The sequence below is a fragment of the Eulemur rufifrons genome, chromosome 1 (genome assembly GCF_041146395.1).
Source record: "Eulemur rufifrons isolate Redbay chromosome 1, OSU_ERuf_1, whole genome shotgun sequence".
Lineage (NCBI taxonomy): Eukaryota > Metazoa > Chordata > Mammalia > Primates > Lemuridae > Eulemur > Eulemur rufifrons.
In genome coordinates, this window is record NC_090983.1 from 40,362,701 (window position 1) to 40,377,006 (window position 14,306).

Genomic DNA, 14,306 nt, shown 5'->3' on the forward strand with positions numbered 1-14,306 from the left:
TGAGAAACTGTTTTTAAAGATTACTAACCTAAGACAAGGCCAACAAGGTGAGAAACCAAGCTCTCCCAAACAGAAGGAATTCTTCTCTAATCTTTCACCCTAATGACACACTGTCTTCTTCATGAGAGCAGCCCAAACTGGGCCCCCAGTAGTCAGAACACCCTGAAGGTTCCTACAGCTGGTGAACCCTCCTGCTCTGGGACCTTGGGAAGGTTGCAATCACTGCCACTGGAGAAGGAATTAAATTCTTGAAATTTCTTGAGTACTTCTTAACCCATTCAATACTGTCCCCTAGAGAAGTTGATTAGATACAGTCAATTCTTGTTATTCATGTTGTATGAAGTCATTGCCAACACTGAATTAGCAAATACTGAATCATCCATTGTTCCCAGGGGAAATACAGGGGTAGGTGAGCCTCTGATCATAACTTTTTCATCAATTAATCAATATATAAACTTGTTTTATGTGAGTTTCTGTTTAAAGACATATTATTTAATATGTATTATTGATTCTTTAACATTGAACTCACAGCCAACAGTGCTATAACTCATGCCTGAACGGAGCTTATCTAGCATGTATATTTTTTGATAAGAAAAATTTTTCCCTAAGGCCTATCACAGTCTTTTAAGGATTGTGGTAAAACATATATAACATAAAATTTACCAGTTAAACCGTTTTTAAGTGTACAGTTCAGCAGCATTAATTACATTCATATTGTTCTGCAACCATCACCACTATCCATTTCCAGATGAATCGTCTTCCCAAACTGAAACTGTTTCTATCAAATAGTAACTACCCCTCTGCCCCCAACACAGGCCCTGGCAACCACTTAGCACAGCACTGTGCTTGGGGGCCATTTTTACAGCAACATCGACAACATGTCCGACAGGACATATCCCAGCTCCTTATTCTCATTACCTGGAATAAAGTAAACAAAGGTTTTCATTTCCTATATAGACAATTCTCATTATTTATGAGTTCTGTATTTGCAAATTTGTCTACTTGCTAAAACATATTTATAAAAATCAGTACTCCTGGCATGTTGCAAAATTGACTGCAAAAAGGGCTCTTGTTTATAGTATGAGACCTGAAAGAATAAGGCAGAGGGCTGCCTTGTTTGACCTTAACTGGGAACCTATGTGTCAGAAGCCTCAAATCTGTCACTGCTCTGCACATGTCGGGTGAATTTGAGGCTTCTGACACACAGGTTCCCAATCTGCAGTCTATTTAGGGCCACGTTTTTCACATTTTTATGCTTTTTGTTGTTGTCTATATGTGGCAATGACAACCTTTGTTTACTTTATTCCCGGTAATAAGAATAAAGAGCTGGAACGTGTCTTGTAACAGGGCTGCCTTAGAAAATTTTACTTGCTTTGGAGGCCTAGAGTGGTAGCCTCTGTGAATTGATAATTGGCAGCTACAACCTGAAGCAGTTCTAGTTCATGTAGAGGATAATTTTAATCATAATCTGAAACCCCCTCTACATAAAACAAAGAGCAAGCACTCAAGTGCTAGTTATCAATTACTTACTATATGACAGGTGCTATATTCAGCAATTTACATGCATTATTAAATTATATCCCCCCAAAACCCTATGCGGAAATTAAAGATTAGAGAACTTAAGTATTTCATCCATTATCACATAGTTAGAAGTGGAAAAGTTGAGATTTGAACTCGAGTCTGTCTGACTCCAGAGCTTGAGTTCTCAACTGCTATGCAATTGTAAGCACATTAAAAAAAAGTTTGACATACTCAGATATGTATAGAAGTATATGGTACAATGATTATAACAGTTCAAAGATTTATATGTTGAGAAATGAATTTACCAAACAAATAAAACTTTATAAGCCTGATCTAATATTGTCCCATAACAAAGAGTATCTGAAATTCTCAGGGCATCTGGTATGTGTCTGGTTTTCCTTAATCTTTAATGATGGGCAAATCCAATGCATTATGTAAGGCCATTTATTCTCAAGAGATGTAGATACCTCTTAAGAATTTGATGAAAATGCATTCACTTTTCAGGCTACTGAGTTGCATTTTAGTTCACCGAGGCAGTAAATTAGTGTACAGTGTGCAAAAGTGGTAGTGACTTAAAAAATAAATATTTGATATAAGCCACTGCATTCTCTTGGAAAAAAAAAAAAAAAGTAATGGATTAAATCTCTTAGGAGTCCTTAGCTTCCCAAAAAGGAGTAGGAGGAAGAAATTTCCTTTGGCCTGGAAATATCTTCTGTTTCTTGCTGGCTATATTTGTCTAGCTCTTTAGTTGTTCATTTGATTAGATCTTGTGGCTCCCAAAGCTAAGGTTGAGAGTTTGATCCCTACAGAGGCCACTTAAATTTAGAGAACAAAAAGCTCTATTCTCTGCTCCCAGACCTTACCCCAAATCCCTGCCAGGTGTCTGCCCTCTGGTCAAAATGAGAAACTGGCACAGGGGTGCAAACATATTACTGTATTAGGAAATAACAAAAGGGCACCCCTCTATAATGGTGCTCTTTCTTTTTCATGTGCTCACAATATTTTGATATAATTTATAGTGTATAGATACTATACTTTTTACTTTTACCACAGAAAATCTGAGGCAAACTATAACAAGCACTGCAGTGCCAGTCATAAAATCCATTATATTTTTATTCTAAGATCAGAGATTTTTTTTACTAGCTGACGTTGTTCTCTTGGTAACAAACAATAAAGAAACCCATCTTCTGAATGATACTAATCTGCATCTTTAAAATAGGAAATAGCATAATACCAATCAGTCAAAAACTGAGCAGAATTTTCATATTAATAAAGGACATTAAACTATTTAAAAATAATTCCACACACAATATAACATTATAATAAAAATGATTTTCAACATATGCTAACAATTTTGTCAGGAAAACAAGTTGCTTAAATTATTGATGAAAATCTTTTACAAGTATTACAAACTTAACTTTTAATTTAGGCCTTCCTAATTTTTATTTTCCTAATTTCTTGACACTAAAAATAGTTTAATACAACAAATAAAAATCTTTTTATGTCAAATGCTTGCCTAACCCATATAAAATCATTTTAATTTTTGAAGAAGTAATATTTCCTATTTTAAGTATGAAGTATGAATTAAAACTTATTTAAATTACAGCAAGAGTTTTATAAAGATTAATAAAATTTAAGTACAGTTTAACATACACTTTCATTTTTCAAATGTCACAAATATCTTTTATTATTTGTAGATTTATTTCTTTTATGAAGTAGTCAAATGAATCAGCTCACCCTTGACTGTAACAAAATACTGTTTGGTGACTTGTGACAGACAGGGTTTTAACCTCTGACAGCGAGATTCATTGTGGAGCAAGAGCCAATCATAGATCCTGACGACACTTGTCTCATCTAAGTTGGAATATAAAAAGCCACTTGGAATACAGTATAAAAGATTCACTGCTGTGGTAAGTTGTCTCTCAGACTGTACATGCATTAAATTTTGGCGTGGCATTACTCAAAAGCAAAAGAAAAGCAAAAGGAAGAAATAAGAACAAGGAAAAAGATTGTATTGATTTTTTAAATCATGCAAAAATTGCAAATCTATGTTTATATCTACCTGTTTATGCTGATTGTTGCTGGTCCAGTGGATCTAAATGAGAACAGTGAGCAAAAAGAAAATGTGGAAAAAGAGGGGCTGTGTAATGCATGTACCTGGAGACAGAACACTAAATCTTCAAGAATAGAAGCCATAAAAATTCAAATCCTCAGTAAACTGCGCCTGGAAACAGCTCCTAACATCAGCAAAGATGCTATAAGACAACTTTTACCCAAAGCTCCTCCACTCCGGGAACTGATTGATCAGTACGATGTCCAGAGGGATGACAGCAGCGATGGTTCTTTGGAAGATGATGATTATCATGCTACGACGGAAACAATCATTACCATGCCTACAGAATGTAAGTAGCCCTATTAGTGTATATCAACAGTTCTGCTGACTGTTGTTCCAGCGTTTATGAGAAACAGATCTATTTTCAGGCTCTTTTTAACAAGCTGTTGGCTTGCATGTAAGTAGAAGGGAAAAGAGTTTCTTTTTTTCAAGAAACCATGAGAAATATATTAATGAGACTAAAATCTGCTGCATTGTTTCCTTATAGAGCTAATAAACTAAAAAATAAAATGCTTGCACAGCACGACTGTCACTTAGTTCAGTATGGCAAATATAGCATGCTCATGCTTTCACAGCCTAATACTACCGGGGCGAGGACTGTGAGATACTGTAAGCACTGTTAACACTTGCATGAAATTTTATAATTGCATTTGGTTGTCTAAAATATGCATTTATATGTTTTTTCACTAATAGAGGAAGAAACTTGGTAGATGTTTCAGCTTATTTGAGCACTGCTGAATACCTACAGTAAGAGTGATTTCTGTAATTCAAAACTGTCTCTCACAGTGCTTTTTATTCTTCACAAATTAAAATACTTAATTTTGAAAGCTGTTACACTGAAGAGTATGAAAAAAATTTTAATGTATTAGTAAGAGCAATAATGAAGTAAACATAGCATAATGATAATCATGAGCTAAGTATCAGAAAATGCCTAAGAAATAAACATTTTAATTGGGTAGGTTATAGCTCTTGAAGTCCTACTTGTACCTTAACCATGGTACTATTGTTAAGAGTACCTGGTTTGCATATTTCCAAGCAGATACATTGCTTAATAAACATCTAAAATATTTTATTCTTTATAATAGGAAGGGCTATTGCTTGTAGTATGAACATTGCTTTTGAAAGATAATATATTTCATACAATTCCTTTTGCAGTCAGCTCAAAAGAATAGTTTCTCCAGGAAAGGGAGTCAGGCACCTTGACAGAGAAGGCATGACAAGAAAGCTTCTGTGCCATTTCTGTTATCTCGCTTTAACATAGTACTTTATACACTTTAAACAGGACTCAAACCATTTCAAAATATTATTTCCCTTATTAGGTAATTAGGTTACAATGCAACAAATAATTTTCATTTAAGACACTGCTATCAAATAGTCCTGGAGTAGATTTACCTTTTTATAGACAATTTTGGGAAACCAAAAGAAGATAAATTGTTAGTGTTTGTGCTTGTACTGACAGACTGGCCCTAAAGACGATACTTCCTAACTTTTGAGATAGTATGAACAGAACATCTAAATTTTTGTGCTAATTGCCTACTTAGTTTTGCTCTTTTAAAAGGCTAGCCCAGTGCCAAAACTTAACAGATGTACAATATTTTCTACTAATTCCCGAGGCTCAGTGAGTTGCTCAGTGTGTCTTGTCCCCAGGTAATTCAGGCCTGGGGGAAGGGTTCTTTCTTCCAGACTGATTGGTACAGCTGCTCAGTAAGTGTAACTACTCAGATTCCCAAAGAATTCTAAGTGGTTGTTCCTCCACAGTGTCTCTTGTTCTCTCTAATCATCATCATTTTAAAGTTTCATTCACTGTTCATTCCTTCCTAGAATTTTCCTTTGTCCAAGTTCTCTGGAAGAGGAATAGATTCCTCATCAACAGCTGAAAAAATATATATCTAAAAAATTCTGAAAAGCTAGGATAATTATTTTCTCTGATATTTTTTCTGAGCTATGAAGTTCTACATAGTATTTCATTTTAAAAAACTGCATAAGCATACATTATCCTAACAGAAAAATGTTCAACTATTAATGGAGAGGGGTTTTGTTCATTTTCTTAATGGGAAATAGTTTCAGCAACTCTTTCTTTTTCTTATTCATTTATAGCTGATTTGCTAATGCAAGTGGATGGAAAACCCAAATGTTGCTTCTTCAAATTTAGCTCTAAAGTACAATACAACAAAGTAGTAAAGGCCCAACTGTGGATATATCTGAGACCCGTCCAGACTCCTACAACAGTGTTTGTACAAATCCTGAGACTCATCAAACCCATGAAAGACGGTACAAGGTATACTGGAATCCGATCTCTGAAACTTGACATGAACCCAGGCACTGGTATTTGGCAGAGCATTGATGTGAAGACAGTGTTGCAAAATTGGCTCAAACAACCTGAATCCAACTTAGGCATTGAAATCAAAGCTTTAGATGAGAATGGTCATGATCTTGCTGTAACCTACCCAGGACCAGGAGAAGATGGGCTGGTAAGTGATAACTGAAAATAACATTCTAACAACCTTATGTTTTTATTCATAATATGAATGAACAATAGTGAAAAACAACTATTAATTTCCTGTGCTCCTAAGCCAAAGGCATTTTACCCCAATGGTAGCCCTGTACCCAATAAAAGTAGATGTATAATTTCATAGCCTATGAAACTCTCCCTTGATATTCTTACTTTGCAAGAAGATTTAAAAAAACAATTACACCATAGTTATTAACTTCTTAAGGAATTCTTTTGAATTTGGAATAAAATAGAAAGTGCTTTCATTGATATGATGATATGAATTAAAATATGAACTCCATATAGTGTATTCTAGTATATAACCAACAAATCAAAACAGTTTTTCTCCCAGAAGGGTGCCAAATGTGTTAAAAATTTTTGGCTTACCATAAAGCAGATAAAACAAACTTTAAAAATTATAATTAAAATAAAATTCTTTTAATTATAGCAATTAACTGTGGTATGTATAGGCTTATATGTTATTAAATATATTTGAAGTCCTTCATGATAAATATGTTCATTATTTGGAGGATATTGATGCACTGATATATATATATAGATAGATACATTACTTTGTGGAATACCTCTAATAAAAATTTAATTTACAGGCTAGTTAACCTTTGCTATCTACCTTATTTCTTAGCATTCTTGTACAAGGGGTTACTTCGGGAATGCCAACTAATTTAATATCAGGCCAAGTAAATGACAATACCCTATATATGATAAAACTTAATAAAAACCATTTTAAAAGCCTAACATAAATTTAGGGTTACTCTTCTGGCTTACCTAGGCTTGTGTTTACTTCTGTTTTCAAAAACTTATTTAATGTGAGCATATCTTTTTATTTCCATCTATTAACATAATTTACCACAGAAGATTATACTTGCAAACAATAAACATAAGTTATTTTAAAAATCTTTAAAGGATCTGACTTATAAAAATTATATAATGGCAAATCAGATATACTTTAAATAAAAACATATTCTTTAAAAGACTATACAATTTTACACATGATCTTTTTTCTTTAATATGCTACATTAAATGTTGATGACTCCCAAAATGAAATTATTCTTTTTGACAATCCTAAATAACAATAACTACTAGGTCTATTTACATTTTGATACAGGATAAAAACTACTATCGATTACTTAAGAAAGTGTTCCTTTTTATAAGCAGCATCTTAATTATTAAAGTTGATAATGTGACAGGTTTAATTACTATTAAACAGGCAGTTAATATGCTGTATTCCTCAGATTTTTCCATATAAAAGAAAAGAAAGTCTCAAATTCATTAAAACATTGGGGCAGAGACAGGACTAACAAATTATTGTTTAAATATCTAAATAGAAACATTTTTCAGTGAAAGAATAAAGAAAGTATCTTTGTCTCTTCTTCTGAATCTGTCCTTCCCTTATTTAGAGGTTCTCTTTCCAACTCAATATATATACCACCACCTTCATCAGCCTACCTTCCTTTTTTCCTATTACAATCTATATAGTGCTGGGAGGTAGCTATTTTGGTCTGGTTTTAATATCCAAGTTTTCCTGAGCAAAGACCTAGGGAATGGTGGAGGGATGAATATACCTGTTCCACTAGGGGTCATGAGACATATTTAGCCAGCATATTTAATCATAAAACGTGAAGAAAGGAAGCTCATCTCTTTCCTCCCTTTCCCACTTTGTCTTCCTTCCCTCCCTTTCTTTGTTCCTCCTTCCCTACCTTTCTTTCCATAAATATTTTCAAGACATCTATCATGTGTCAGGCAGTCTGATACTCAAACTTGGAAAGACAAAAATTAAGAAGACTTAGAACTGATTTCAGGGGAATTTGTATTGCTGTTATATTCTTTTGAGCCATAAGGGGAAAATCAAGCCCAGTGTAAATTAAAATTCTTTATTGCTGTGCCTTTGAAAAATAAATGTGGTATAAGCAAAATGATGAGTTTCTTTCTTGGATAATGACTTCTTAAGGTAGGTAGGAAAGTGTTTCAAAGTCTAAATTAGGGGAGGAGCGGAGGGGTATATACATACATAATGAGCGCCATGCGCACCGTCTGGGGGATGGACGCGCTTGAAGCTCTGACTGGGGGGAGGAGGGGCGGCAAGGGCAATATACCTAATCTAAACATTTGTACCCCCATAATATGCTGAAATAAAAAAGAGAAAAAAGTCTAAATTAATATTATTAATTATTCTTTCCTTTTCACACAGAATCCCTTTTTAGAGGTCAAGGTAACAGACACACCAAAAAGATCTAGAAGAGATTTTGGTCTTGACTGTGATGAGCACTCAACAGAATCACGATGCTGTCGTTACCCGCTAACTGTGGATTTTGAAGCTTTTGGATGGGATTGGATTATTGCACCTAAAAGATATAAGGCCAATTATTGCTCTGGAGAGTGTGAATTTGTATTTTTACAAAAATATCCTCATACTCATCTTGTACACCAAGCAAATCCCAGAGGTTCAGCAGGCCCTTGCTGTACTCCCACAAAGATGTCTCCAATTAATATGCTATATTTTAATGGCAAAGAACAAATAATATACGGGAAAATTCCAGCCATGGTAGTAGACCGCTGTGGGTGCTCGTGAGATTTATATTAGGTTCACAACTTCCTAAAACATGGAAGGTGTTCCCCTCAACAATTTTGAAACTGTGAAATTATGTACCATGTACTACAGGCCTAGAGTATGCTACAGTCACTTAAGCATAAGCTACAGTATATGAACTACAAGAGAGACTATATGCAATGGTTGGCATTTAACCATCAAAATAAATCATACAGTAAAAAGTTTTATGATTTCCAGAGTTTTTGAACTAGAAGGAGATCAAATTACATTTATGTTCGTATATATTACAACATAGGCAAGGGAATGAAAGCAATTCTCCTTGTGTTCTGATGAATTAAAGGAGTATGCTTTAAAGTCTATTTCTTTACAGTTTCATTTAATAGTTACAGAAAAATCTATATATAGTATTGGTAAAATGCAGGATTGTTATACACCATTGTTTGAATCATCCTTAAACACTTGAATTTATATTGTATGATGGCATACTTGGTAAGATAAAATTCCAAAAAATAGGAATGGTACACCATATGCAAGTTTCCATTCCTATTATAATTGGTATAGCATATTAAAAATCCATGCCAATGGTGCTAATACAATAATAGGCTGAATGAATGATGTTATCAGGTTTATCAAATAAAAAACATTCAGTAAAATACTAAGTTTCTCCTTACTTCAGGTGTATTCTCATACACCTCTAAATGGGGAATGAATTTTCTTTAATGAAAGAAGAATCATTTTCCTAGAGGTCTGCTTTCAATTCTGTAGCATACTTGGAGAAACTACATTACCTTAAAAGGCAGCCAACATTTTTATTAAAATTGCAAAATTACATACTTGAAGTTAAATATTTGAAGAAGTATGTAATTTTATCTTTGCAAAATTATAACACTACCTTTGAAACATAGCAGTTTTATGGTAAAATAATGGAAATGACTGACTATCAATATTGTATAAAAGACTTTGAAACAATTGCATTTATATTATATAATATGTATACAATATTGTTTTGTAAATAAGTGTCTCCTTTTTTATTTACTTTGGTATATTTTTACACTAAGGACATTTGAAATTAAGTACTAAGGCACAAAGACATTTCATGTATCACAGAAAAGAAATTACTTATATTTCAGAGCAAATTAGCAAATTAAATAGTGGTCTTAAAACTCCATATGTTAATGGTTAGATGGTTATATTACAATCATTTTATATTTTTTTACATTATTGACATTCACTTATGGATTTATGATGGCTGTATAATGTGAATGTGAAATTTCAATGGTTTACTGTCATTGTATTCAAATCTCAACGTTCCATTATTTTAATACTTATAAATATTACTAAGAATACCAAAATGATTAACTCCATTATCTGAAATGAAGAATAATAAACTGATGCTATCTCAGCAAGAACTGTTACTTTTATTTTATAATTTGATAATGAATATATTTCTGCAATTATTTACTTCTATTTTGTAAATTTGGATTTTGTTAATCAAATTTATTGTACTTATGACTAAATGAAATTATTTCTTACATCTAATGTGTAGAAATAAATTATATAATAAATTATATTAAAGGGTTTTCACATTTTTTGAAAGACACAACAGTTTTTTATTATAATGATTATTCTAGATTTCTGATTTTTACTTTATTATAAAAGTCTAATGGTTCAGTATAAAAGTTTGGTTTAGGAATTTTAGGTCTGCTACTCTAGTTCTTATGAGTGAAATTCTTATTAAATTGGTCCTGGCCAAGTCATGTTACACATATGGAAGCAAGTACTAGTTATATCTGTTTCATTTCTCTTTATCTTGACCTGAAAACTATTTATATGTTTTCATAGGTTCAATTTCCAAATGCATTGCAATTGGCAAGGGTGTATGGTCCTAGAGTTACAAGTTCTACTGAGCCACAGGGATACAAGGAAGCTATGTTTTTTCCTAGCATTTGATGATACTGGTACACTTATCTGAGCTTTGGGGGCACCAAAACAATTATAAAGTATCTAGAAATCCTAAAGTGCAATACTATACATAAATATTTTTGAAGTGATCCCTCCTCTCCACCCCTACCAGTTTATTAACTTAGCTATAAAGCAGTGACTAACTTTAGTGGGGGAGGTGATTAAAATTTTATGATGTTATGATTCCTAAATAATTTATAATATACATGTAATTTTAATCATATTATTCATGATATAAGAAATATAAATTTTAATTCAAATATGTTATACTTGTTTTATCATTCATTCTAATAGCACATATTAAAACTGTAATGTGATAAAAATGCATTTAAAACATTAAATGATCACTTTTTGAAATAAAACACATGAATACTACCAGTAATATAACTAAGAAATTAAACTATAGACAATGATATGCAAGTCATGATTTGTCTGGCATGTGACATACAGTGTTGAAATTTCATTTGCATGGTCATTCAGTTCCAGTTTACACACTGCAAAACAAATCAAAGCAAACTATACTATTTTGGTCATCCCTGAGTAAGATGTCAAGCAATGCAAAAATGGTACTAAATTTAGTTCATTCATGTCTAGATGGCATTTTGCAGAGGATGTCTTTGGAAAATGAGTATATTTACATTAGATAACATGCACGGTTTATAGCAAGATTATCTTTGTTGCCATTAAAAACACTAGCTCAAGGAAATATTTAAATATATTCTATTAGATTACATATCAAAATACTTCAATAAGTACGACATCCTGTCAAGAACACAGGATGTTCTTGAATGTAAGATTTTATGTATGAGGCTGCCCAATTTATCTGACAGGCATAAGATACATGTATTATGACAGACAACTCTTTAATAAGATAATTTATAAAAGTTGAATATCTCATGTCAATTTTAACATTACACTAAATATTCCTGGTACAGAAATGTAAAGCTTGACAATGAAGCAAAGACACACATGCTTAGTTTTCATTGATTCCAGTTTGGGATTACTGTAAGAAAGAAAAGTTTTTAACAGTATAATGTTATTATATCTGCTTCATGATAAAGGTGATGTTTTAAATAAACACATACATATATCTTCCTAAAAATTCACTTTAAGAAAATTTGCTTTTATTATATATTTATATACATACACTATAGGCAAAATCTATTCACTAGAATTAATTTATAGAAATCTAAAACATATTCCCAGATTCTGATCCTAAGGAGATCTGTTGGAAATTTCTCCTGAGAAGGCCTAATAGTTATTTGATTTAATTAATCTTAAATGTAACTTTAAACCAAAAATGTAAAAGAGATTAACCCATTAATTCACCCCTTTGATTTGTTTTCCTAACCATTCAAGGTTACACTATTAAGAAAATTTTTCCTACCAGTGTTATGTTGTTTTTTTTCCTAACGTCTTATGAAGGACACTATTCAGAACAAAATTTGATTATGCGGTTTTGGCCATAGATCCTCCACAAGATTTTCCCAGATCCGCTCCCACAAACACTAACTCTGACTAAGAAGCCAAATGTCTCTTGGCTCTATTCCCATGGAACTCAGAATTTTGGCATTACCTCTCAACCAGCCAAAAGCAAAACATGTCAATACAAGAAAGTTTGCCTGCATGATGTCATCAGATCCTGATAGTGCTGAGATAGAATTCCGAAAGTGAAAATCAAGCATAAACACCAATTTACTGAGCACACTGAGGTGACTGTGGGAGAAAAATCTAAATTGTTAAATGGAAACAATCGGGTGGTCATTGAGCCAACAGCTTGTCTTTAAGTTCCAAGATTATCTTCCTGAGAAGCTGCATACTTCTCAGGCCACTCAAATAATGGAGTGAATTATATGGCTGCCTGCACCCTACGTAAAGAATTCTGCTGAGGAACCCCAGGTCATCGTGGGCTCTGAACCAGGCCAGGTGCCATGGGATATAAATTATACATACATAAATTATATATATGAATGATATCAAAGAAGAACAGATGAGGGTAGTCCTTCCTACATGTAGATCTGCCTTGTCAGCCAGCAAAATCGTCCCAAAGTCTAGGATCTATCAGGACCTGTGTCTTACAGTGAATTTAAGTTCCTTACACCTCCAGAGTCAGACAGCATTTCAAGGAAGTTGCATAGGACTGATGGGATTCGCATCTACTCATAGGCCAGGGTGCATCCCTATGACTGAAACAAATTGCACCAAGTGAGCCCCTCAGGGGAGAAATAGCTCTGCACCTGCAGTGCCAACAAAGCTCCTTCTCTTGCTGACTGAGATGTATAGACTATAAATAGTGAGCCCTATCCAGCTCGACCAGATGTTTGACCAAGGATTCCTGGCCCTGGACAAAGAAATCAGTGTCATTTCAGGGCAGAATTGGTGACAGGAAGTGGAATTTAGCCAAATATATGTTGACATAGCCTTACCTGGTATATTACCTGGTTAATGTGTTTGGCCTTCATATATCCTGTTCAGCTTGGCAAAGAATAAACACTCACAGGATCTTGGACAAGGCCCCTGAGTATCTACTCACAGGAGAAAAGCACATCATATAGATTTTATTATCTCCGTTTTTAAAATGGGGAAATTGAGGCTCAGGAAGGCTCATGACTAATAAGTGAATAAGGCAGGTGCACACATGGTGGGAAAAATGCAAATACAAATGTAGTGGTACAATTTTTCACAGTCATTAATTCCGATGTGAAGAAACTTAACTTTTCAATTTTTACAGAACTTTTACTTGAAGCCCTCTTGTGCTGTATCACCATTTCTACTTTATAGATGCAACATCATTGGGAACTATTCTAACAATGCTTATCATTTCCCTGGACCTCACTTAGAGAATCATGCACAATATGCCTCCTATTCTCCAATGTCTGAACTTAAAGGAGGGACATAACATGTCTCTACTTCCTTACATCCAGCTCAGCCTATAAGATAGAGCATCAAAAACGACCAATGTCTGAAGTCTCTGTCTTCCCAACAAATTGTCCCTCATCAGCTCATGAGGTCTTTATGTGAGAAGATATGGGACTAGTTCTGCCTGACTATATTTAACACCTGAGCCTAGATTCTTGAATTTAAAAGTTAAATACTTGTTACTTTTTTTTCTGATTCTCATCTGACAAGTAGCCCCAGGAAAAATGTAATCTATTAAAAAACCATATTGTTAATTCTCACTAATGATAAAAATGTGAATTAAAATTATATGTCATCCTTTTATCTACAAAGGCACTAAATGTTTATGTTAATATCTAGTGTTATTAGGAAGGGTGACCAGAAGTGAACACTTTGGGGTTAGAAAGCAGACAATGAATTTAATTAGAAATTACTAGTCTAGGGGAAAAGTGATGAGGGTCTGAATATTAACAGCTAATATTAATTGAGCACTTGCTATATTTCAGACATTGTTCAAAGTGTTTTATATGATTATCTCACTTGCAAAGTTGGGACTATTACTATCTGTATTTATAGGCGAAGAAATTGAAGCACAGAAAGCTAAGTAACTTCACTAAGTTCATATAGCTAGTGAGTAGCAGAACCAAGTATTAAATGTAGGTAGTTTGACTCCAGAAATTCAGTCTTATTCACTATTGGGGCAGTAGCAACCATGGTAAAAGAATGTATTAGAAGCATGTAAAAGATAGAAT

The 14,306-nt window shown here is 33.5% G+C and overlaps 1 protein-coding gene across 1 annotated transcript; it reads left to right on the forward strand.

The window, feature by feature from the left end:
- Positions 1 to 3,416: 3,416 nt before the first annotated feature.
- On the forward strand, positions 3,417 to 10,294 carry MSTN (myostatin). Its single transcript, XM_069469341.1, has 3 exons — positions 3,417 to 3,923; positions 5,732 to 6,105; positions 8,335 to 10,294. Exons 1-3 carry the CDS (start codon positions 3,551 to 3,553, stop codon positions 8,713 to 8,715), a joined length of 1,128 nt encoding a protein of 375 aa, XP_069325442.1. The 5' UTR covers positions 3,417 to 3,550; the 3' UTR covers positions 8,716 to 10,294.
- The last annotated feature ends 4,012 nt before the right edge of the window (positions 10,295 to 14,306 follow it).